The sequence below is a fragment of the Mus caroli genome, chromosome 3 (genome assembly GCF_900094665.2).
Source record: "Mus caroli chromosome 3, CAROLI_EIJ_v1.1, whole genome shotgun sequence".
Lineage (NCBI taxonomy): Eukaryota > Metazoa > Chordata > Mammalia > Rodentia > Muridae > Mus > Mus caroli.
Genome location: NC_034572.1, coordinates 124,280,080 through 124,304,351, shown reverse-complemented (window position 1 = coordinate 124,304,351; position 24,272 = coordinate 124,280,080). Strand labels below are relative to the sequence as shown.

At 43.3% G+C, this 24,272-nt stretch overlaps 1 protein-coding gene across 1 annotated transcript; it reads left to right on the top strand.

The window, feature by feature from the left end:
• The first annotated feature begins 7,295 nt into the window (after positions 1–7,295).
• Ostc (oligosaccharyltransferase complex non-catalytic subunit) lies at positions 7,296–20,028 on the top strand. Its single transcript, XM_021158204.1, has 4 exons — positions 7,296–7,497; positions 9,619–9,712; positions 12,157–12,354; positions 19,468–20,028. Exons 1-4 carry the CDS (start codon positions 7,359–7,361, stop codon positions 19,484–19,486), a joined length of 450 nt encoding a protein of 149 aa, XP_021013863.1. The 5' UTR covers positions 7,296–7,358; the 3' UTR covers positions 19,487–20,028.
• The last annotated feature ends 4,244 nt before the right edge of the window (positions 20,029–24,272 follow it).

The window sequence follows — 24,272 nt, the reverse complement described above, 5'->3', positions numbered from 1 at the left end:
AAAAGAAAGTGACCATGTTGGAAATAAGCAAGAAGTCAACCGATACCATCCAAAACGTTTTTTGTGTCTTTGTGAGGAATGGTAGATACACACACACACACACACACACACACACACACACACAGACACACACACGTTGACGTGCCCAAGCTGTATGTGATTAGTTCTGGGCAGAAGCGCATTAGGGCTTCTGAAAACCACAGCTGGAGACATCTATTCTGATGGGCCTAATGTTCGGCGTATTTCCTTTCAACTGAACTGGAGGGAAAGTACTTTGATACAATGTACATATGGAAATATTTTACAGCATTCTTAAAAAGTTAGATATTTCATTTAATATATATAAAACATACTCTTTTCTTTTCAATGCACACAAGTACAGCCAAATCAATGCCTTCATGGGTCCCTCGTCATTTCAGCCCATGTATTTTTTTGTTTTGTTTCTCTCTGTGTCGGCGCTTAGAGTTTGCTGTGTTTGGAAGGCCTGGCTGACAGCCCTGGAGCCAGGGTTGCTGCTCGAGCCTTTTGGCCAGCAGCAGCAGCAGCTGCTCAGATGCACTCCACATACTCACCTCTGGAAAGATCATTTCTGGAGGCGAGAAGGCTCTTTGATTTCCCAGCAGCCCCGAAAGCCATTGATGAGAACGGCCGTGGTACGGCTGCCCATTTGCAAGGACTTTGAGTTCTGAAGCCATCGCCATATTTCACATATGTAGTGAAATTGCAATCTGGGTTTTAGTTCAAATTCTTTGAAAAGATTAAAGTCTGGGCTTTTAGATGCTATTCCTAACCTTAGGGTAAAGTATGCCTAGAAAGCATAGTCTTCAATCAAAAGAATCCATTAAGACTGGTAACATTTTTTTTAAAGGCATCGGGAGATGGAACAGATGATAGGGATAGCATTTGCTGTCAGGTTTTTAATCTTGTATATTAATGACTTCTAAAAAACACTTATTATTGTATGTCTGTGTATATGTATGTATGCCTATGAGCACTTGCATGCCACAGCATACACATGAATATCAGACAACAACTTGCGAGAGTTGGCTCTCTCCTTCCACCATACGGGGTCCTGCATATTTATTAAAAGATGTATCGTGTTAAAAATTTAATCGAATTATTTTTTGTAAAAAATATTCAGTTGGCCAAAATTTGCCAAACCCATTTTTAAAGTTTTATAAATCTATATGATTTTCAAGGCAGCTAGATACATTTTTTTTAAAAATCCTGGGTTTGATATTTTATTCATTTGAAAATGATGCTTTCAGGAGGTTTTTCTTTCATCTTTAAAGGAATAAACCATTTGCATTTTAAAGATATGCTGGAGCGCTCCAGGAAGCAGCCTTTTCTATTTATGTTATATTTAATTGCACTTACTTGATCATAGCATCCAGGCAAGTTTTTAAAAAACAAGTTTGCCTTTTTACTGTGCTTGTGAACACAGCTGACAAATCTCAACTTATCAAAAGTACTGTTTTTTGGCCAGAGTAAAACTGCGCCTGACGGAATGTACTAGAAAAGAGAAACCCTGCCCCACTGTGGCCACAGGAAGGAATTACAAGTGGGAAGTTCAGATGGTTATTTGAATTATACCAGCTTTGCCGAAAAGATTTAATTTCAATGTATATAGATTTTTTTCTACAAAAGTCTATATGTTCGCGTTCATGTATGCATATATTTTAGTCTAACTCACTGCTATGTAGCAATCATTCCTCTCTTGACAGTCTGCGGCTCGTTCACTTCCAGCGGCCATCTAACCCTCGAACACGTAGAGAAACTCAGCCCCCTTTCTCATTAGCGCCTCAGAACTCAAATCTACAGGAGACACGGCGGAAGGCTTCCGCTAGTTTCTGGCCATGTCAGCGTCAGAATTTTGACCATATTTATGGTTAGGAATCGTCTGTCTAAAGAGTGACCTTGACATCTACTCCAGAGAATTATTGGATGGGTTGGACAAGATGACGTGGCACTGGGGGTGGCGGTGCACACCTTTAGTCTCAGCACTCAGGAGGCAGAGGCAGGCGGATATCTGTGAGTTCGAGACCAGTCTGATCTACAGAGTGAGCTATAGGTCAGTCAGGGCTACATAGAGAAAGTCTGTCTCAGAAAACAAAACAAAACAAAATTAAAGAAAAAAAAAAAAAGACAGCATAATTCCTATGCACAACGGACATATATGTTGGTTGTCTAATACCTCTGCTTTTTTCTGTCCTCCCCCCCCCCCAGGCCATGTGTGTGTGGCAGCACATGTCTGGAATCTTGGCTATATAGGAAAATAAGGCAGGTAGATCAAAATTTCAAGGCCAGTCAGTCCAAGCATCTGACACTATCTCGTCTCAAAAATGAAAATGGGAGGGTCTGGAGATATGGCTCAGTGGATAAGAGCCAAGACCTGCTCCTGCAGAGGACCTAGGCTCTATTCTTGACAGATCACCACTGTTTCTAACTCCCATTCCAGGGTATGCAAGGCACACACATAACCAGGCAAAAGACATATACACAGAGCTGGAAAGCTGGCTCAGTGGTTAAGAGCACTGATTGCTCTTCCAGAGGTACCTCTTGGTCTCTGTAATGGAATATGATGCCCTCTTCTGGTGTGTCTGAAAACAGCTACAGTGTACTCATATACATAGAAAGTAAACACACACTGTAAAAACTTAGAAAGTGATAATAAATTTTAAAGGGGTGGGGCTGTATGCATACATACCCTTCCCTGGTCACGTTACTAGTAAAGATTTTTTAAATTTCCTCTTCTGGGCTGTACTCCCCACTCTATTTTAATCCCCTTCCTTCTCCCTGGCATCTTTAGTCTTTTTTCTGTGATCTACCTTAATTTTATAGAAACATGACCAAGTTTTCCACCCTTAGACATCTCTTCCTGCTACCACTTGAACTCTATTCATATATACACATACATTACACATATATATGTAATGTACATGTGATGGGTGAATGAATCCATTCTTTTAAAAGATTTTTTTTTTTTAATGTGAGTACACTGTCACTGTCTTCAGACACATCAGAAGAGGGCACCAGATCTCATTACAAATGTTTGTGAGCCACCATGTGGTTGCTGGGAATTGAACTCAGGACCTCTGGATGAGCAGTCAGTGCTCTTAACTGCCGAGCCATCTCTCTAGCCTTGGCTTTGACCTTTTTTTGGTTTTTGTTTTTCGAGACAGGGTTTCTCTGTATAGCTCTGGCTGTCCTGGAACTCACTCTGTAGACCAGGCTGGCCTCGAACTCAGAAATCCTCCTGCCTCTGCCTCCCGAGTGCTGGGATTAAAGGTGTGCACCACACGCCTGGCTGGCTTTGAGCTTTTAGCTTTTGGCACCGTTTTAGCCTTCAGTTGCTGGGATTACAGGTGTGTGCCACCCACACCCATCTCACGCTCATTTTATTGTTATTTTCTTTTTTCTAGATAGTTTCTCTGTGTACTTGCTCTGTTAACCAGGCTGGCCTCAAACTCAGGGATCTGCCTGTCTTCACCTTTTAAGTATTGGAATTTTAAGACTTGAGCCGTTCACTATCATCATTATTATTATTTTTTAAGTTTCACTTTTTTTCCATTCTGTACTTTGATTTCTGTCACTGTGCTGCTGAAATTAGTGAATTAAATTACCAAATATTTATAGACACAGAGTGGCCAGTAAGGATTCAGATCTGTTTTCTGGCCATTTTAACACTTTGTGCTGGACATGTTCAATGGCTAACGGTCACTGAGGGCTGGCTTTCTGTCAAATGCAGCGGCTTCTTTCCATTTTCCTTCATCTGACATGTGGAAACTCTCTTCTGCCGCTTCTGTATGTATGCCTGCCCAGTCTGAACCTTTGATCTTCTGTATTTACTTTGTAGTATCCTCCTCATCATGTGGGCGAGTCCCTAGGCATCAGTCTGCAGCTCTCTTCCTTCTCTTTTAACTTTGGTCTGGGAACTTCCTATAATTTTATTCTACGTTGGGTGGATATGTGTGGGTGTTTTTTTTTTTTTTTCTGGGAAGAGAATTTATAGGTTGTTTTTTTTTTAAACAGCTTCACATGGTCTATGACCCTTCCAAAAAACAAACAACAAATCCAAAAAACAATAAACAAAACCAAGTGAGCCTTCCAAAAAACAAAAACCAAACTAAAACCAGCACCACCTCCAACAAAAACTCCCCCAAAGCAAAACAAACAAACAAACAAACAAACAAACAACTCAAAAGACCCAAAGCCCAGTGTGGTGGACATGTCTTTAATCCCAGCATTGAGTTTGAGACCAGCCTGGTTTACTAAGAAGACAGCCAGGGCTACACAGAGAAAAACTGTCTCAAAAAAAACAAAAAACAAAAAACCACCACCACCACAACAACAAAACCTACCAAAAAAACTGACCAAACAACAACAACAACAATAATAGTAACTACACAATAAACAAACCAACCAACCAAACAAAAGCCCCAATCCTTATTAGCTCCATATCACACTCAGGTGCATCAATTATGTGTGAGTTTCCTATGCTCCTATGACAGCTACCGCAGCCTCATGAGGCTCCTGCTTGAGCCTCCTGAGTGCCAAGAGGACAGGCTTATGGGTCTGCACCTGGGGGCAAAGCTTTGCTGAGGGCGAGAGTCATGGGCTGGTTACCTTGAAGCCAGCAGCACACAGGCGAGAACTCATCCCTGCTACTTACCCCACCCATGTTTGGGGAATTGATGGAGGAGTGAACGGTGAACAATACCAGCACCCCACTGAAGCCCAGTGACCCCAAGCACCGCAGGGATGGGGAAGAAAGTGTGAGAGGTCAGGCGATGTCTTCCGAGCACGTGCACAATTTCCACAAAGCAATTATCGAATAAGAAGAGAAGGTATAAGACAGAAAATGGAGAGTGAGCAGAGACTGAGACTACATGGCAAATCAACGTTCCTGCCCAGCCCACGTCCTTACTTCTCTGTAGCTAGCAGTAGAGATGGTATCGCCGTGGATCTTCTGAAATCTGCCCGGTTTCTTAGAAATAGCACCTTGGAAACAATGCGGCGTGATCCAGAGGCCAGAGATGATGTCTCTGGGCTGCTGATGCCAGAGATGCAGAGAAAGAAACAAAACCAAAGATACATGAACAAAGCACAATCGTCAGGGGACATACTGAAGAGTCTGAAGCTATGGAAGAGGCTCAGTCACTGATCCAGTCAACACGTAGCTAATGGGTCCTACTATGCCAGCTGGTCAAAAGGTCTGAAGATTCAGTAATAAAGCAGACATTGCCCCCGAACTTATGACATCGAGTTTCTGATCATAACAAATATCCACCATCTCTTGGATACAAGCAGACCTATATAACCTATACTATACTATACTATACTATAACCAACTAATCCTTAGAGAACACAGCACTGTGTTCTTTGGTAGAAAGTAACTGCCATGTGATAACTTTGGTAGAAAGTAACTGCCATGTGATAACTGGGAAATCTTTAAACTTTTTTAACATAGAATATAACATACATTGTTCGTATGTAATTGGTAATATTTGTAATTTTGGAAAAGGCATAGTCTACAATTTCATCACACACGTTTGTTTTTATGTTCCTTTAGACTTTCTTCAGTGCACGATGCCTGAAAAATGCACACATGAATGAGTCAGTTCTCCACGGGCCTCTTTTTCACTCCCGCTATTCTTCATTTCAGACCTGCCCTGAGCATCTCTCCATTTCAGGAAAAATGAACTTCTTTGGCATCACATGTGCTGGTTCCCCAGTATCTCACTATATTGATGCTTCACCAGGTATTTATTTAGTCTGCCCATTTTCATTTTGGTATTTTAAAGTTTTAGAAATAATGACCGTAGTTTAAAAAAATACTGTCTCTTAAAACTAATGATGTTTCTTCTAATTAAAAACTTTTCAGAGTTTTAACTCAGCCTAGCATATTGTAGCACTAAGTTTGATCCTGGCACCTTTTAAAAAGGAGAAAAAAAAAAAACAAAATAATTATGCAGTGAGAAGGATCTAGGTAATGTTACTCCAGATTTTTAATTTTTTTAATGGTTTTTTTTGAGACAGGGTTTCTCTGTATAGCCTCAGCTGTCCTGGAACTCACTCTGTAGACCAGGCTGTCCTCAAACTCAGAAATCTGTCTGCCTCTGCCTCCCAAGTGCCGGGATTAAAGATATGCGCCACCATTGCCCGACGGTACTCCAGCTTTGTGAGTTAATGAAATACAAGCATGGTATGACACAGCTTGACATGATATTCATATTGTATGTTTATATATATTCATCGCCGGTTCATACTTCATATTTCTGTTGCTTATAGTAAAACTAACAGTAGATGATTTTAGTTCCCTAACTCCTGCTGTGGCCCAAATTTTAAAATCTGAATGGTCCAAGCCACTAACATTTCTACCCCCATTAGCTTGTTATGTTGTTTAAGTTTTTTTATCATAGGATACCGAAACGATAAGAGGCACCGCAGCGGAGCTTCTGTATTCCAAAAAATAGCAACCCGTTATTTCCTTGATTGATCAGGATTACTGCCTCTAGCTAGTAAAGTCCTTTCTTATTTACATTTGATACCTTGGCAGGAGGACATCTGAAGTAGCCAGGTGGCAGGATTTTCCGTTCCAATTTTAGTATTTATGCTGCTGAAGCCAGCGCCCTACTAAGCAGGTAATTAAGGTGAGAAACCAGAATGACTTCAAGGTTTTTGGCCTGGGTGATTTTTACTAACTCAGGCGTGACTGAGAATGGTTTAAAGTAATATTTTGTTCTGTCACAGTTTGCGGTTGACATGGACTGGGTGGGTTTTATTCATTTATTATTATTATTTTTTTAATAAAGCCCATACTACTTTGGCAATTACTGCCAATTAGTGTCGCTAAACAGCATGAAGAAAAAGCTCAGCGAATTAGAGCTTTTTAAAGCCCGGAGGGGAGACCTCCAATACTAAAAAGGAGCACACATCTAAACTTTCATTCATCTTCCAGCGCTGTGAACTTAAGAGTTTCCAGCAGCCAATCAGCTCCCAAGTAGGTGGCGTCAGCAAGTGGGCGGGGCAGTGGGGATGCTAATCTCTCAGCTTCTGTGGCTTGGCCACGTAGGACGCTTTGCAGGTCCTGCAAGGTGTATAATAAACAATTATCTCTCAGTAAGAAAAAAGCTTCTAACCCACACTCAAGCCAAGAACGCTCGTTTTTATTTATTTTTAAATATATATGTTATTTATCAGGTTAGTGCAATTTCTTTCTTTCTACAGTGAATATCTTGTCTCCTTCTGACTTCTACAGACCTGTGGTCCTCGGCTCACGCATGCGCAGTAGGCGGGCGTGTTTCCGGGCGGCGCGGGAGGCTGGAGGCCAGAGGGCTGGCCCTACCGCCGGGGACATGGAGACTCTGTACCGAGTCCCATTCTTAGTGCTCGAATGCCCCAACCTGAAGCTGAAGAAACCGCCCTGGGTGCACATGCCGTCGGCTATGACGGTGTATGCCCTGGTGGTGGTATCTTACTTCCTCATTACCGGAGGTAACTCGGCCGTGATGGGTCGGGTGGGCGCGCAGGCTGCTCGCTCCGGAGGCGCGTGGCCGCCGAGCCGGGCCCCGTAGGCTCACGCCTTTCCCTGGAGAGAGATGGTCTCCTCTCTGCCCACCCTCTCCTTCAAGAGCTGAGTTGGATATAATTGTCAAGCCCAGCTAGTTGTTATTTCTTGCTGTGCATTGTTTGACCGGGGTCTTGGGAACATCATTTTCGAATCACTGTGTTTCCTTGGTTGGTCGAGAGGGTGTGGGACTTTTATTAAACTAATGGTGAGGTCCCTGAAATCGTGGACAACCATGAGTTTGTTAGTTCAGACCCCAGGGGCTTGGGTTGCTTTATGTCAAATCGCAGGAATGAGAAGGGAACTTACCGAAGCCACGGTTTTTTGAGAAATACGTGAGATTGGAATTGAGGCTTGCAAAAAGATGGAGTATCTCAGAGGAGAAAATGGGACTCAGAAAATAGAAGGAAAGTAGCGCTTTTTAGATATCTGTCACCGAATCCCTTAAGTGGAAAATGCAGAGGGGTGTGGCCTTGCCTATTGGTGAGTTGGCAGTCCGTCTGCAGGCTCGAGAGCACCCTTTGGCGCACCAGTTCCAGGATTTATCCAGGACTGGGCTTCAGGAATTTAGGAAGTAGTGTCCGTACTTCAGAAAATTAAAAAGATCTTTGGTTAGCAAAAGTGGTTCAACTTTTTTTAGGGTGTGTGTAGACATATTGGTATTGCTTAAATGCCTTCTGAGACGACTTGGCATATTTGAAGAGGTAGGAGACAGTATTTAACTGTAGGGTTGGCATTCTACGGAGTGTACATTAACGGAAATCCTAAAGGCCACTTTAAACATATTTGTTGTTGTTGTTTAAGAAGAAAAGACATTACCTGGTGTGGCGTTAACATTCACTTTTGCTCAGCACAGTGAGTCGTGAATATGACACCTAATGCCTTTGGCTTTAAGAACTTAATGTTCATTCTTGCCAGCCTGTTTCTTGGCTTTTGCTTCCTTTGGAGACAGTTTTTGTGAGAAGCCTCAGCTTTGCATTGGGCCACAGTTTTGATGGTTTTGAAATGGGGTTTGGGGGGAATTCTCTGCCCCAACCACTGGGTCAAAATGGAAGGGCGGATCTTGTGCATTTACCGTTTGGCTTCTGGAATGGCTTCTTCTCAGCACAGCGAGAAGCATGGCAGTAGTGTGCAGGCAGACGTGGTGCTGGAGGAGCTGAAAATTCTACAACTTGATCAGCAGGCAGCAGAAGGCGACTGTGTGTGTGTGTTTTACACTGGGCGTAGTTTGAACATTTAAGACCTCAAAGCCCACCTCCACTTGACACACTTCCTTTGACAAGGCCACACTTCCTCCAGTAAGCGTACCTCCTAATAACACCACTTCCTATGGCCAAACATTTTAACATACGAGTCTATAGGGTTCATAACTATTGAAGCCACCTCACCAAAAATCAGATTAGCTGGATCTTCTTTGACTCTAATAATACAATCAAAGAAGCCTTCTTTTTTTGTTGTTTTTTGTTTTGTTTTGTTTTTTAGAGACAGGGTTTCTCTGTGTAGCCCTGGCTGTCCTGGAACTCACTTTGTAGACCAGGCTGGCCTCAAACTCAGAAATCCTCCTGCCTGTGCCTCCCGAGTGCTGGGATTAAAGGCGTGTGCCACCACCGCCCCGCCTTCTTCTTCTTCTTCTTCTTCTTTTTTTGATATTTATTTATTTTATGTATATTAGCACACACTATAGCTGTACAGATATTTGTGAGCCTTCATCTGGTTGTTGGACCTCTGCTCGGTCCAGTTGGCCCCATTCACTCCAGCCCAAAGATTTATTTATTACTTTAAATAAGTACACTGTAGCTATCTTCAGACACACCAGGAGAGGGCATCAGATCTCATTACAGATGGTTGTGAGGCACCATGTGGTTGCTGGGATTTGAACTCAGGACCTTTGGAAGAGTTGTCAGTGCTCTTACCCACTAAGCCATCTCCCAGCCCAGAAGCCTTCTTTATGTATGGATAAGTCCCATTTAAATGTAATTAGAGACAATTAAAACTGGAGACCTACTTTTCAAACTAAGATCTAGTATGTATTGTTGTCTTTCATTTAGGAATAATCTATGATGTTATCGTTGAACCTCCAAGTGTTGGCTCAATGACCGACGAACATGGGCATCAGAGACCAGTAGCTTTCTTGGCTTACAGGTAAAAAATACCGTTTTGTACAACTTGGTGATGGGAAAGAAGGTTGTTGGCATGCCTAATTATTCAAAGCTGGAAAGCAGAGTGTGGTGGGTGGCACATGACTGTAACTCTAGCAGGAGGGTCTCTGGTTTTAGGTAGTCTGGGCCACATAGTAATGTTAAGGCATCGCAAATGAAATACTGTAAAAATGCTATGGGGCTTATTTGCATTTAGAATCATTTGTTTTAAAATGTAGCATTCTTATCATAAAACAAAGCAAGAACATAACAGAAGTAGAACCATATTATTAGGCAGTAAGATATATCTTAGTGATTGGTGTATCACCAACCTAAAGGTTGATTTAAAATGAAGTTGACAGACTGTTCTGGGGTCAGCAAACTACAGCCATTCTTAGTAACATTTTATAGGAATTAGCAAATCTATTTAGATTACCATATAAATACCAGACACTAGTTGGTTGTGCCACTGGAGTGCCTAATTGATTAATTATATGTTCTGAAGCTGGGGTGAGTTACATCTACAGGCCCAAGTGATCTACAGGACCAAGGTATTTGGTTATTTAGGTCCTGGAGAGCAACCCTGGGGTCTCGTGTGTAAGCAAGGACCCTTTATGATAACTATGTGGACACTTTGCAAAACAAGTTATGGGCCCCCAAATACTGTTACTGTTAAATAGGCAATTTTGAGACCTTACGAATTCCATTTCATCAAGGAAACACGTTTTAACATGGTTTGACTAACCTGAGCAGTGCTGAGCCCATTGCTTTCCAGAGTCTACTTGGTATGTAGCCGTCTAAAGTCAGGTCTATTTATGTTATCATATACATAGACTGTTCCTGGGGAGGTTTACTGTGCTTCCCTGGGGTAGGAGTTAAACTGACAAATAAGATCTTAGGGGAACTTTTTAAAGTAGCTTTTTACTTCTTTAACATTTTAAAAATTACATTTTGTGTGTGTGTATGTGTGTGTGTGTGTGTGTGTGTGTGTAAACACCATATAATAGTGGAGGTCAGAGACAACCTGCAAGTTTGTTCTTGCCTTCCACCATGTAGAGTGTAGGGATTGAACTCAGGTCTTCAGGCATGGCATCAGGTGTCCCTCCCTGGTGAGCTATCTTGATGGCACTATAGTTTTTTTCCTGCATTGTTGAATTTGAACATGGTATCATGTTTTGTTTTATTTTTTTTTCATATTATGTTTTCAATGAAATCAATTAGTTAATGAAAATGTCACATACCTTCTTTATTAATAGCTGTTGATAACTATCTCTTTCACAGAAATTGGCTTTCTCTAAGAATTGAGCATACTATATTCCTGAAAAATCAGATATGGCTCAGCAGGGGAGGCCACACGATGCCAATTTTGAAAGCCTGAGTTCAGTCCCCAGAACCTCCATATGCATGCGGTACACGTGTGTCCCCCCCACTCCCAAAACACACACAGATATGCATGAAACAATAAAAACTAATACAATTTTAAAGAAAGGGAAATCAGATTCTTGCATACACAGCTTTACATTAAGAGTTTGCAGACTGTCGGAGATACTGTGGGGTCACGGGGTCTTTGTTACAAATGCATGCTTTAAAATGCTTTACTTTGAAATGAAAAATTTATTAGTTATTATGACTTCAAGAAACACAGCTAGTTCAAATTTCTTTGCAGCTGATAGAATATTTATTTATGAATAGGTAGGGTCTCACTACATAGCTCTGGCTCTTTTGAAGCTCCCTCTGTAGGCCTGAGTGCTGAGATTAAAGGCGAATGACGTCATGCTTGGCAAGATGTTCAACTTTTTATTTTCTTTAAAGATTTGTTTACTTGTTTTATGTATGTGAGTACACTGCCGCTATCTTCAGACACAGAAGAGGAGATCGGATCCCAGTACACGTGGTTATGAGCCACCATGTGGATGCTGGGAATTGAATTCAGGACCTCTGGAAGAGGAGTCAGTGCTTTTAACCACATCTCTCCAGCTCCAAAATGTTCAACGTTTAGAATAACTAAAATGTGTATTGTTTTTTTTTTTCAAGACAGCTTTGTTAGTTGATGCTTTAAAACTCTTTTTTAAAGTGAGCTACACGATGACCAGGTTTCATTATTTTATTTTTTGTAGTGCTTGGGCTAAACCTTGAGTGTGTTTGTACTGGGTAAGTTCTCCCAGGGAACTGTATCCCCCAGGCAAGACAGGCTTTTACCTGTTTTGTTCATTGTCATATACCTAGAACCTGCGCTTGCTGTGCCACATACTTCTCAGTGAATGTCTGCTGGATGAATGAGCAGGTGACTGTCTAAAAGCAAAATTAATAGTTGTAAGGGTGAGAATAAAATGTCAGCATAGATTGTTTTAACATAAAGTAGAAGCAAGGATTTCAACCCAAAGGGGGAAAAAAAAAACGTTAATTTTTTAGTAACGTTCATTGCTCTGCTGTGCTTCTGTTTTTCAGAGTAAACGGACAGTATATCATGGAAGGGCTTGCGTCCAGCTTTCTCTTTACAATGGGAGGTTTAGGTTTCATAATCCTGGACCGATCCAATGCACCCAACATACCGAAACTCAACAGGTTTCTTCTTCTGTTCATTGGCTTTGTCTGTGTCCTCCTGAGTTTCTTCATGGCCAGAGTGTTCATGAGAATGAAGTTGCCGTAAGTCACATACTTTGTATAATAAGCAATTTAACTTTTGTTATGAATTGGCATAACAATTACTTGGGCAACAGAAAGTCATAGATTTAATTTAACACTCATTTAAATGTGAAAAATATCCAAGAACTAAAGAACTCTGTGACTTGCCTCAGTTATGACTACAGTTACAACAAAGCTACGGCCAGTAGGTCTCCTGGCTTTCTCCCCATGCGAGTTTCTGAGAGTTTAGTTCTGCTGCCTCAGACTCACTGATGGAGGGTACTTGTTTCTCTGTCATGGGCTTTCTGGTTACTTATCAGATTCCAGTAATAAAAATGAGAGCAAAGAGGAGCTTTCAAGCCATGGGCTGCTGCTGCGACTTCATCATTGCTATAAGTTGCTCATTCCTAACTGAAAAGCTAAATATTTTGGCAGCTAGTGTGATGTCACAGAGGAAAATGCTACTGCGGAAACCTTGTTTCATGTACAGAACTGCTGGGTACATGGACAGGATCCATAAAACACAAACGATTCCTCTGGGTTGGTTTGTGATTGGAGTTTTTCAGTGCTGGGAGCCCAGAGCCATCGTGCATGTTAGGCACTGTCTAGAGTTACTGTGGCTTTGATAAACCATGTTGCCAAAAGCAACTTGAGGTTGAAGGGGTATTTAATTACATATCACAGTCCGCTGAGGGGAACCAAGGTAGAAACTGAAGCCATGCAGGAACCTGGAGGCAGGAGCTGATGCAGAGGCCACGGAGGGTGCTGCTTACTGTCCAGTCCCTCATGGCTCTCACTCAGACTGCTTTTCTACAGAACCCAGGACCAGCTCAAGGATGGCCACACCCACAAAGAGCTGAACCCGCCCACATCAATCACTAATTAAGAAAATTCCCTAGTCTTGCCTCCACGCCGACCTTGTGGAGGCATTCTTTTCAGTTGAGGTTCCCTCCTTCAGATGGCTTCCTCTAGTTTGTGTGAAGGGGACATAAAACAAGTCAGGACAGGGAGGTCCTGCCACTGTGCTGTACTCCCGGCTCTTAAAAATGAATGTTTACATGGAGGTCCCATCCCTACGGTGTTTTCCTATCTACGCAGATATTAGAAGGTAAAGAAATGTCCATTAGGGAGATGGCTCTGTAAGTAAAGCGTTGCTGCCCAGCATGAACAAATGTGCATATATATATATACACAGGTGCCATACACACCAAACAAAGAAGGAAGAAATAACAAACGCATCTGGCCCCAGGCATTTTGGATATGGATTTCAGCCTGCATGAAGAGAACTGAAACAGGAAAACTTAGACAGGAAAGAACTACTGTCACTTAAGATAGGAGGAAGGATTGCATTTTGTATTGTTTTGCTTTTGAGACGGAGTTTCTCTGTGTATCCCCTGTTTGTCCTGGAACTTTAGACTAAGCTGGCCTTGAACTCAAAGGGATCTGCCTTCCTTTGCTTTCTGAGTGTTGGATCAAAGGTGTGGGCCTGGCCTGGATTGCATTTTTTTCTTTGTTTTCCTATTTATTTATTTAACATCCCGATTTCCTCCCCACCCCAATCTTACTCTTTTAAGTCCCTCCCCCATTACCCTTTTCCTTCTCAGAGTAGGGGAGGACCCCTCTCCCAGGGTACCACCCCAGCTTGGGACATGTAGTTGCCACTGGCCTAAGTGCATCCTTTCCCACTGAGGCCCATCTAGGCAGTTCAGTTACGGGAAGGGAATCCAGTGTCAGGCAACTCAGTCAGAGACAGCCTCTGCTCCAGTTAGGGGACCCACAGGAAGACCAAGGTGCACATCTGCTATAGATGTGTCTAGGTCCAGCCTCTGTACACTCCTGGTTGTCTAGATTGCATGTTTTAATGTAATATTATTTAAAGAATTTTTTCCTTTTTATTGAAAATAGATTCTTTTCTCAAATAATATATCCTGATAACAGTTTTCCCACCCTCTGTTCCTCCCAATTCCTCCCATATCCCCCGCCTCCTAACTGGAGTCTCTCCCCTTCTGTCTTCATTAGAAAAGAACAGGCTTCTAAGAGATAATTTTAAAGTAAAATAAAGTATAATAAGGTAAACCCCATTATACTGAAGTTATACAGACAAACCAAGAGAAGGAAGAGAGCCCAAGAGAAGCACAAGAATCAGACCCACTCAGGAGTCCCGGAAAAACCGTAAACTGGAAGCCAGAAAGATAATTGGAATCCAGAAAACTGTAAATGTTTTTAGAAGGAAGGAAGTTGATTTGTAGAAGTACATAATTCCAATTGAGGTTCAGAATAATTTGAAATTCAGAAACGTTTGCTAAAGAAACAAGTAGTTCTGGCTTAATTTGAGGTGATAGAACTTTTTATGTATCCTGATGTTACCTCTGTCAAGCCAACATACTAAGATTAACTTAGTAATCTAATCTATTTTTAAAGAACTCTATTAAGCATCTATGTTAGTTCCTGTTCTGCTGCTGTGATAAAAGTCCACGACCGGCTGAGAGCTCCAGAGCCATCACCGTCCATGATGGTGATGATGGATCACGGTGGCAGGACAGGAAGCTGAGGACTCACGCAGACCGTGAACTACAAGCACAAAGCAGAACGAGCAGCTGGGAGTGCTGTGGGTCCCGAACTCCCAAAGCCTCCCTCAGTGTCACTTCCTCCAGCAAGGCCACGTGTCCCAGGCAGTGTCCAAAGTGTTGAAATGCCCGAGACTCTGGGGTACATTGTCCTCCAGACTCTCACAGCGCCATGTATCATCCATGCTAATCTTTTAGCGTTTCACATGTCCTGTGGATTAGTCTGTCCACTGCCTGTGCTAGTGAGGCGCTGATCCTGGTGTCATATCCCAGCTTAGTCCTGGCAGCATGGGCAGGTCTCACAACGGGTCTTTGTCAGCTAAGTGTTGTGTGGCTCTGTAGTCCTGTAGACTTCTGTGACTATTGTCAGAGGGAACACGCGCAACCACCCTTGTATGAAAACTTGAACACTCCAGCTTTTTATTCTTTTCTCTACCCCTGTTAGAAATAGTCACTGTAGCCTGATAGAGTCTGCTAGTGTGGGAGAGACGGGTGGTTCCCATAGCATTGAGACATTTTCCTTTCTAAGCTATGTTGTATCTTACACAGCTATAATCCTAGCACTTGAGAGGTGGAGGGATCAGGAATTGAAGGCCAGCTTCAAGTTGAGACCACCTGGAATACCTGGGAGCCTGTTTTAAAAAACAGAAAACAAACAAAAAAATCTCAAAATCTCTTCCAAAGGGCTTAAATTTTATTGTCATTTTAAACATGTACACTCAGAAAATATATCTATTTTTCATTTTTGAGCTATAAGCTCAGTGTGTGAACCCAGGTGGTTATAAGCTCATGACCTTGAGTGACCTCCTGCTTCAGTCTTCTGAGGGACCGAGAGTGCTGGCACCTGCTCCATGCCCGGTGTGTCCCTGCTGCAGCAGGGCGGTGTGAGCATGAACTGTAAATTGGGTGATTTCTACTTGTATTTACACACAATCCTCCTTCTTAGATTTTCTTTATGCTTCAGTGATACTGACGCTTTTCTTGGTTGTCAGTGGGTGCCTATTTTAGGATATTTTTCTCTCTTGGGACTTGGCTGGTTATTCTGTATTTTGAGAAAATAGCCTCTTTTAATAAGTTTTATTGTAATTGAGACAGTAATTGTACATACTTACAGTCTTACAGAGACATAACCTACAGACCACATGCTGAGTAGTATTAGAGTTATCCAGGTGCACTCTGTATTTATTGGCTGTATTCTCTTCCCCCTCCTCACTCCCACCAATCAGATTGCCTTTCAGTTTAGTCCTGTACTAAAGCGAGCTTGAGGGGTCTGTAGCCAACCTTTGGGTATGTGAGGGTCCATTTCATTTGTTTCCATGATTAGAGCTGTATTCCAAACACTGTGTCTGTAGAGAGTCTGGCACGTGGGTCATTTCAGTGAGTAGACTCTTGAGTCCAGTGCTCAGGATCTGCAAATGAGAGACACCAGTGACACAAGATGTTTGCATGGCTGCTGGTGACAATGTGTGGTAGAGGAAGTGGCTGGAGAATTCGCCTCCAGGTGCTCTCAGATTGTGGATTGGTTCTATGAGCTTCTTGCAGATTCCAGATCTACTCAGTAAAGTTAACAGTGTACTTCTCTAGAAACTAGCAGGTTAAGGGAGATAGTGTTTTATGGGCCACCAAGGGTAATGTGTTCTGTGGTTGGGAACAATCTTAAAAGTTCTGTTGGAGTTTGATCACAGTGTCAGAAAGAGACAAGTGCCCACGGCTGCTTCTGAAAGTGAGGTGGGACTGTTTCTAGGACCCTGGAGAAGATGGGGAGACTGCTTAATGCCGCTGCTGTTCTTTTCTGGTCTAGTGTTGTGGACCAGTGAATGGCCCCATATAGTCTCGGACTCTTAGTTATAAAATGAGAATAGGGCTGGCAGGACGGCTCAGCAGGTAAAGGCTCCTCTGGTGTGTGATGAACTAGGCTCCATCCTGGAAACTCACTCGGTAGAAGGAGTTTCAAAATTCTTGGTTTGTTTTGATTGTCTTGCTCCTCTGAGTTTCCTCTCACCATGACATCTATGCACACATGTGCACACACACACACACACACACACACACACACACACACTTTCTTAAAATGTGAAGTGAGAAACCATTTACTTTATCTCACACTGTTTCTGCCTTCTTTTGGGCAGTACTGGGGCTGGAGCCCAAAGCCTCTCTCATCTAGACAGATGCTCTCCGCTGAGCTACACCCAAACCCAAGGATTACATGTGATCATATCATACTCTTAGAAACTCCTGCCAGGGCTAAGCCAGCCCAGTTCCTGTCTTACTGTGTATAGAAGGGACTTAGCGATTGTCGAGAAACGGCTGCCTGAAGAGAAAGGCAGCCATGGTTTTTGTGAACCAGGTTTTTTTTTTTTTAAAGATTTATTTANTTATTTATTATATGTAAGTACACTGTAGCTGTCTTCAGACACNCCAGAAGAGGGAGTCAGATCTCATTACNGATGGTTGTGAGCCACCATGTGGTTGCTGGGATTTGAACTCTGGACCTTTGGAAGAGCAGTCGGGTGCTCTTACCCACTGAGCCATCTCACCAGCCCCAGGTTGTTTTTTTAAATTTACTTATGCGTGTGGATGTGTAGGGGGCATGTGCCATGGCACATGTATAGTCACAGGATAGTTTGTGGGGTTGGCCCTCCCCTTCTACCATGTTCTTCCCTGGTCTCAGAAGATCATTTTGGGCAGCAAGCAGTCTTACCTACTAGGCTGGTTTTGCTGGCTCCAGTTGTTTCTTTGAATTCTTGGTTTGTTTTGATTGTATTTATCTGTAGAATTCTCATTAGCTTGGGTATAATAACTAAGGATTACAAAATTGTCTGGTCTATAAGAAAGGGCCAAATGATTCTAGGAGTGGCCATAATAAATACATTCTAAGGTATTTACTTTGATTCGCTACCAAAAGTAGTTTATATTTCTTAATGTTCCCCCCCTTTAATTAAAAATGTATTATTTCATTTTGTGTGAAAGATCGTTTTTGCCTGCATAAGTATCTGTGCGACATGTGTGCCTGTGAAGGCCAGAGGCAGGCATTGGATTCCCTGAAAGTGGAATTCCATGGTGGTTGTGAGCCACCATGTAGATTCTGGGGATTGAACCCAGGTCCTCGAAGAGCAGCCCATGCTCTTAACTGCTGAGTCATCTCTAGTCCAGGCCCCTTCCCATCCCCAGTGTTTCTTAAGGTTGATAGTCCACAAGAGTAGGTCACACACTGCTTTCAGGAAGGAATAGAACAGTGTTTAACTGTCACCAGATGGGGCTTTGAAGTGCATATTCACATCACACAGCAGATGACAGGGACCTGTCCCTAAAGAGCCCCCTAGTGTCAAGGTGCCTGCCTTGTTTGGCCCTGATGTGGCCGCTTGCCGACAGTGATCCAGAGCCTGGTCTGTGCTGGGAAATTGCTTTCTTGTTCTGTTTTTGTTTGAATGCATCAGACCTTATGATGGTGAATGTCTGTCTAAGTCTGTGTGTACATACTCAGGGCTCTTTTTTATGTTATTCATTCTGAGCATGTGTGGGGAGGGCAGCTTGGGGAAAGTGAAAGTTCTCGGAGCAGATGTCTGGATAGATATAGTGCAGGAGCAGAGAGTGAAGTGTGGGCAGGTTGCATTGGCTGAGCATTGATTTAGAGTTATCAAGGGTCTAGAAGCTGGAAAGGAGGAAAACCAAGCCATTAATTGTTGGTTGTGCCACTCTAAGTCTCGGGGAAATCTACTTCCTACTTTACAGGTGAAAAAGCTTGACACACCAGATGCTACCAGCCTGTTGACAAGACTAACGTGCTATATAAAAACTGTCTGAGAGACTTTTCAGGCCTCATGGAGTAACTCCATTTTATAGTTGAGAGAACTGAGTGAGGTTTGAGCAGCCTCACGCAGTGACTAGTAAGGGTGCATCAGAGGGGGCACGCGGGGCCTCAGTGAGCTCAGGTGCACTCAGTCATTTGGTGGTGTGGGTAGTGGGTAGTATGGCAGTTTCAGAGTTTTGTTCTGATTCTGATCAAGCCTCCATGGTATTAGATCTCAGGTGCCTATGGCAGAAGGGAGGGTTGGGGCCTGAGTACCTCATTCAGCTCCTTAAAGGGGCTTCGGAGCGTCAGTGAAAGCAGCTTGAACTTTGGTGTCATCTGTGGGCACCGCTGAAGCCTGCAACTGCTTTCTGGACACTTGCAATGGAGGCAGATACCTTTGCAGTTTGGGGACTCAGGGTCAGCTCCAGGCATGATATTCCTGGCTTTCCCATGCCTCCTCTAGTATGACGAAGGGCTTTGAAATCCAAGCTAGTTTCCATAAAAAGATTTAATTTTTGAGAGCCCAAAGATTGATTCTGTTAAGCTTAGCTTTATGGTGTTCGTTTTTCTGCCTTTCTGTGTCTAATTGTGTGTTAGTTTGCATTGCTTTGTGGTGTTTCGAGAGGGAGGGGAACAGGAGGCCTGGTTATGTGTTATCACGAACCAGGGGTGATGATGGGGAAGAGCCGTGACGTCATCAGATTCATAGTCGCCAGGCACTCTTGAATGGCTGCTTCCTGGTCACCTTTTCTGATATGAGTTCTCTTTCTGCAGGGGCTACCTGATGGGCTAGTGTCTTTTGAGAGGAAACCAGTGGATCCCGGATTTGCTCCTGTTAATGAAGTTTTAAAGGCTGACCCACTCCCTCGTGCAACGTGGAAAAGAATGAAGAGCAGTGTAAACACTGCACTGAGCGACACCCTAGCAAGCATAGCAGAGCTAGGGCCGGAAGTCACGGGATCAGAGACAAGTTCATTACAGTATTTCCCTGATGACCTACCCCAGTGTACCAGCTATGTTAAACGGCATTTTTTCTTAGTTTTTTATTTCTTAAAGAAAATATACTCCTCCTAAAACTTTGGTATTGAATAAAGTGATTATTTTTTACAACCCCGTCATCAGGTTTTGGACATGATATTTCTGATTTTCAGAAATTAACGCAAATCGAGAAGTATATGGTGAGAGCTGAGACATTTGGACGACTGGCCAGTTCCTGCAGTGGTGCTTTAAATGGTGTGTGTGCTACTCTGCCATTTCAGATGCATATGGGAGACTTGTTTCCTGAACAACATGATGTATGAAAGGAGCAGAAATAAATGATTTTTCTAATTAACATTTTAGAGTGTGGACTTTTTGTTGTTTTGTTTCTGAGACAGGTTCTCTCAGGCCCTGTCTAGTCTGGAATTTGCTATATAGACCAATCTGGCCTTGAACTCTCAAGAGATCCGCCTGCCTCTGCTTTCTGAATGCTGGGATCAAGTATGCCACCAGAACCAGCCTAACTGAATTAACTTGATCTGTACGTCGGTAAGTTCCATCTTTCGTTGTTCCTCGGGCACAATCAGAATCTTCAACTACATCGTTAGGTGTCAGGTCCACAAGTGTCCTCTTCTCCCTCTCAGATGGGCAGACTCAGCCTGGGCTGCAGGAGAGCTTCTAGCAGTCAGAGCAAAGCCAGCATTCCGCAGGAAATCGGGAAGCCTGTCGCCATCGGCCAGGAGGAGCCACTTCCCTACGTCTTACTGCATGTGCCTCCACTGACAAACCTGTTGCTGCATAGCCAAGCCCGCGCCCGACTCCAGGCTCCCTCAGCCCCACCCCTGACCTGGTGTCCTGCTCCCCACTCTCTACTCCCTTCTCTGTCTCCATTTTCTTTCTTGTCTTCACTATTTTCTCCCACTGAACGGCTGCTCTAGCCCTGGCCGTGTCCAGTCTGTTTTCTCTTTCTGCTCTGGATTCTGGATGTTTCTCTTATTCACAATCAAAGCTTTAACCATACCATGGAGTGGCCATGCACAGTAAAGGCGATTTCTTTACTGTGCCCTCTCGTATAGCACATTAGGGTGCTTCCTGGGGCAGTGGTCCCACAGTTCCACGATGCAAGCACAATGTGTACACTCATTGGACTGGTAGTTTCTAATTGGCTGACTGGGAGGTGGCAGTTCCTTTCTCATTGGCTGACTGGGAGGTGGCAGTTCTTATTGGCTGACTGGGAGGTGGCAGTTCGTTCTCATTGGCTGACTGGTAGACAGTTCCTTTCTCATTGGCTATCAGTAACATGTCCTGGACACATCTCTAGACCAGTCTGGTTGTACAGTTTTTCTGGCCAGGTCTTTTAGTTCTCTGACAGGCCATGGCCTTCACTTCTTTCATAGCTCAATTCATTCTAATCATAGAATTTGTAAGTTTACAAGATTTGTCCCTCGGTTGAGTCTCCCACACCTTCCAGTTCCAAAGGTGATCATTAGCAGCTCATTAATAAAGATTCATTCATTTACTCAGAGGGTCTTGAACATAGGATTAAAAAGATGAACAAAGGCTCTGACCTCCAGCGCCGGCATTCGGTCATCAATAGATCAAACTGTTTATAAGCTGTGAGGTACTCAAGTGCAGTAGCCAGGACCAGTGTGGACAAGGAGACGGGGTAGCCGTGCTTTAAGCTCTGGGAAGGAAAGATGACCCAAAGATATCAGAGTTCAAGGCCTGATTCAGTATGCATACAGTCTCAGTTTGTTTGACTATGAGAACATCTTTTAAAGCCTTTTAGGCAGACAAAAGCAACTGCAATACAGCAAGGTCCCATTTTTCTCTATTGATGGAGTAGTAACAGTTCCTTCTGTGTACCACTAGGTGGTGCTATGCTAACGGTATGTTTCTGTTTCAAAAACTTGGAAATTTATTTCAAAAGCGTTTTTTGAGTAATCATTTCTTTACCCAGTACAGTGAAATATTAATTTAATTTAATTAATATTTAAATCAATATTTTGAAGCATATAATTATATAAAATGTCTTGTTGGTAAAATGTACTGTGTTTATGTGAAGAAAAAAAAAAAAAAAGACCAATACTAGGCATAAAGTATTTTACAGGAGCGTGAGCCGGCATCACAGTGCACAGGAAAGCTGCTACGACTTATTTGCTAGGCAGGTGAATGTAGAATGAGTTTTCCTGCCGGAGAGGAGACAAACTCATCTTTGACTTTTGGCTCTCCTGGGAGAGGATGCTGTCAAGTATAAAGTGGTTTTGTGGAGTGTGAGTCGTCTGAGAGGAGAAGGAAGAAAGTGGATTTAGGAAGGATAAGATGGCAGGTGAAGTCAAGATGTCATTGGCTGGCAGGGCAGTATGGCTAGACACTGACTGGGCTGCTGTTGTGACCTGGGTTGGAGACCATCTCAAGACTGGCACAATTTGCCCGTGGAGTTGAGGTAGACCTGATAAGGATCTGAGGTTGCCATCTTGCTCCACCCTACAGTGAGTCCTTCCTTCAAGAGAGCGCTGAACGACACGTAGGTTTATGAGTGATTTGTCTGATTTCTCTTCTGTTGATTGATAAGATTCTCTCACAAAAGTCCTTAAAGGGAAAAGAATTGATTCCGGTTTGCAGCTCAGTGGTGGGGAAATCAGGCCAGTGGAAACTTGAAGCAGTGGCTCACACCACAGCAACAAAGCAGACAGCAGTGAGTGTCTGCTGCTGCGGCCGCTCAGCCAGCCTCCCCCTTCTTCTGTGGTCCAGGACCCACCCCACAGAGTTGTGCCACACAGGAGGCAGCTCTTCCAACCTCAGCTACCTAATCAAGATAATCTCACTTAGACACGCCCAGGTGATGTGAGATCTAACCAAACTGACAATGGAGATGAACCATTCAGATTTATAAAGAAGATAACCTGTTTGTAGGACTATAAACGAGAGCCAGGGGTGACATGGGCTTGTTATTTCAAGACACGGAGGAAAAAGGACTCTTGAAGCCAGTAAGTTCCAGGCCGGGCTGGGCTACACAGCAAGATCTTGTCTCAAAACAACCGAAACCTCTCCCCGTAAGATAATAAAAAATGAGAAAAAAGCAAAAACAGTAAGAATCGAAAAGGAAGAGTGTGCTGGCGATCACTGTTACTGTTTACTTGAGTTATAAAATGGGAGGCTGTAACACAGGTGCAAAGTTGGGAGAATGTTGTCTGGATGGGAATGGAGCTGCTGTGAGTGCACGGCCGTTGTTTCTGTTGTATGCTGTAACCTTCCTAGCGCAGAAGGTCGGTCTGCATATAGAAATAAGAACGACACGTTCACAGAGTCCTAAGAGTGAGTGCCAGATAATGCGTTATATGAAGCTAGCTCCTGCCCAGGTAGCGCTTCAGCCCAGAGAACCCACAGGCTGAGATTCCGTACTGCTGGAGCAGCCTGCTCTGTAGTGCTCCACAGGACCTAACTTAAAGTTTGTGGGAATTGAACGTGGGTCCTCTGGAAGAGCAGTCAGTGCTCTTAGCTGCTGAGTCATCTCTCCAGCCCCAAAGGTCAGGGTATTAAAACTCTTGCCAAATACTTTTTTTTTTTCAATGTACTTACACTTTTCGTCATAATACTACGAGTTCTTAGTGGACCTGAATTTTAGCTCTTCCAATGACCAGCTGTGCAACCTTAGCAAAATCCTTAGGTTTTTCTGAGCCTCAGTTTCTCCTTGGAGACTGAAGGCAGCGATGCTGACTTCTTAAGTAAGAAATAAAGTAGAGCACAGCTTCTTGATATTACAATTCATAACAGTAGCAAAAATTACAGTTATGAAATAGCAACAAGAATAATTTTTCTAGTTTGGGATCACTACCCCGTGAGGAATTGTATTAAAGGGTCGTAGCGCTAGGAAGGTTGTGAACCACTGCATTCGATGCTCTTTAAAGATGGCTTCAGAGCTTTCTCGGAGTTAGGCTCCGCCTCATTTTTATCGTTTTTATTTAGTATATGGTTGCACATTCTCCTCTGGGGATGGAGGGTGGGAATGTGCACACACAGTCATGTGGGATAAGTGTGATTGACTATAGAATGCCTCCTTTTGTGTTTATGTCCACTTAACAATGTTTTTGAGATTTATGCAGGGTGGAAAGAGTTTCTATGTGGTGTGAAGGCCAAGGGGCTGTCTGGTGTAATGGTTGGCTCTTTACAGAGTCTGTCTTCAGAGCCCTCTGTCAAGGATGAAGCTCCAGCAAACTCCAGTAAGTGCTTGTGTTGGCCACTGGTCCACTTCGGGAACGTAGTCTCACAGCAGAGGGGGAGTGCCAGTCCAAACAGCTTTAGAATCTGACCACATCCGTGCACTGGAGAAGCTGTTAACCACTGTTTTATTTTAAATAGCATGACTGTTTCCAAACAGGATAGTAACAATAGCTCTTATCCATGTATTTTATACAAAGCAACGGTCCTGCTCCCCGTCAAGAAATGGGCATCATTTCCCTAGCCGGTGATATGTGCTCACCCTGTGCCTGCTTTGATCAGACGATGGCACACATGTCACTGTGCCAGTCCTGGATATTTAGCGGACCTGGCAGCTTCTGCTTCCTGCCTCTTAGAAGGCTGGTTCTTGGGATCTGCCC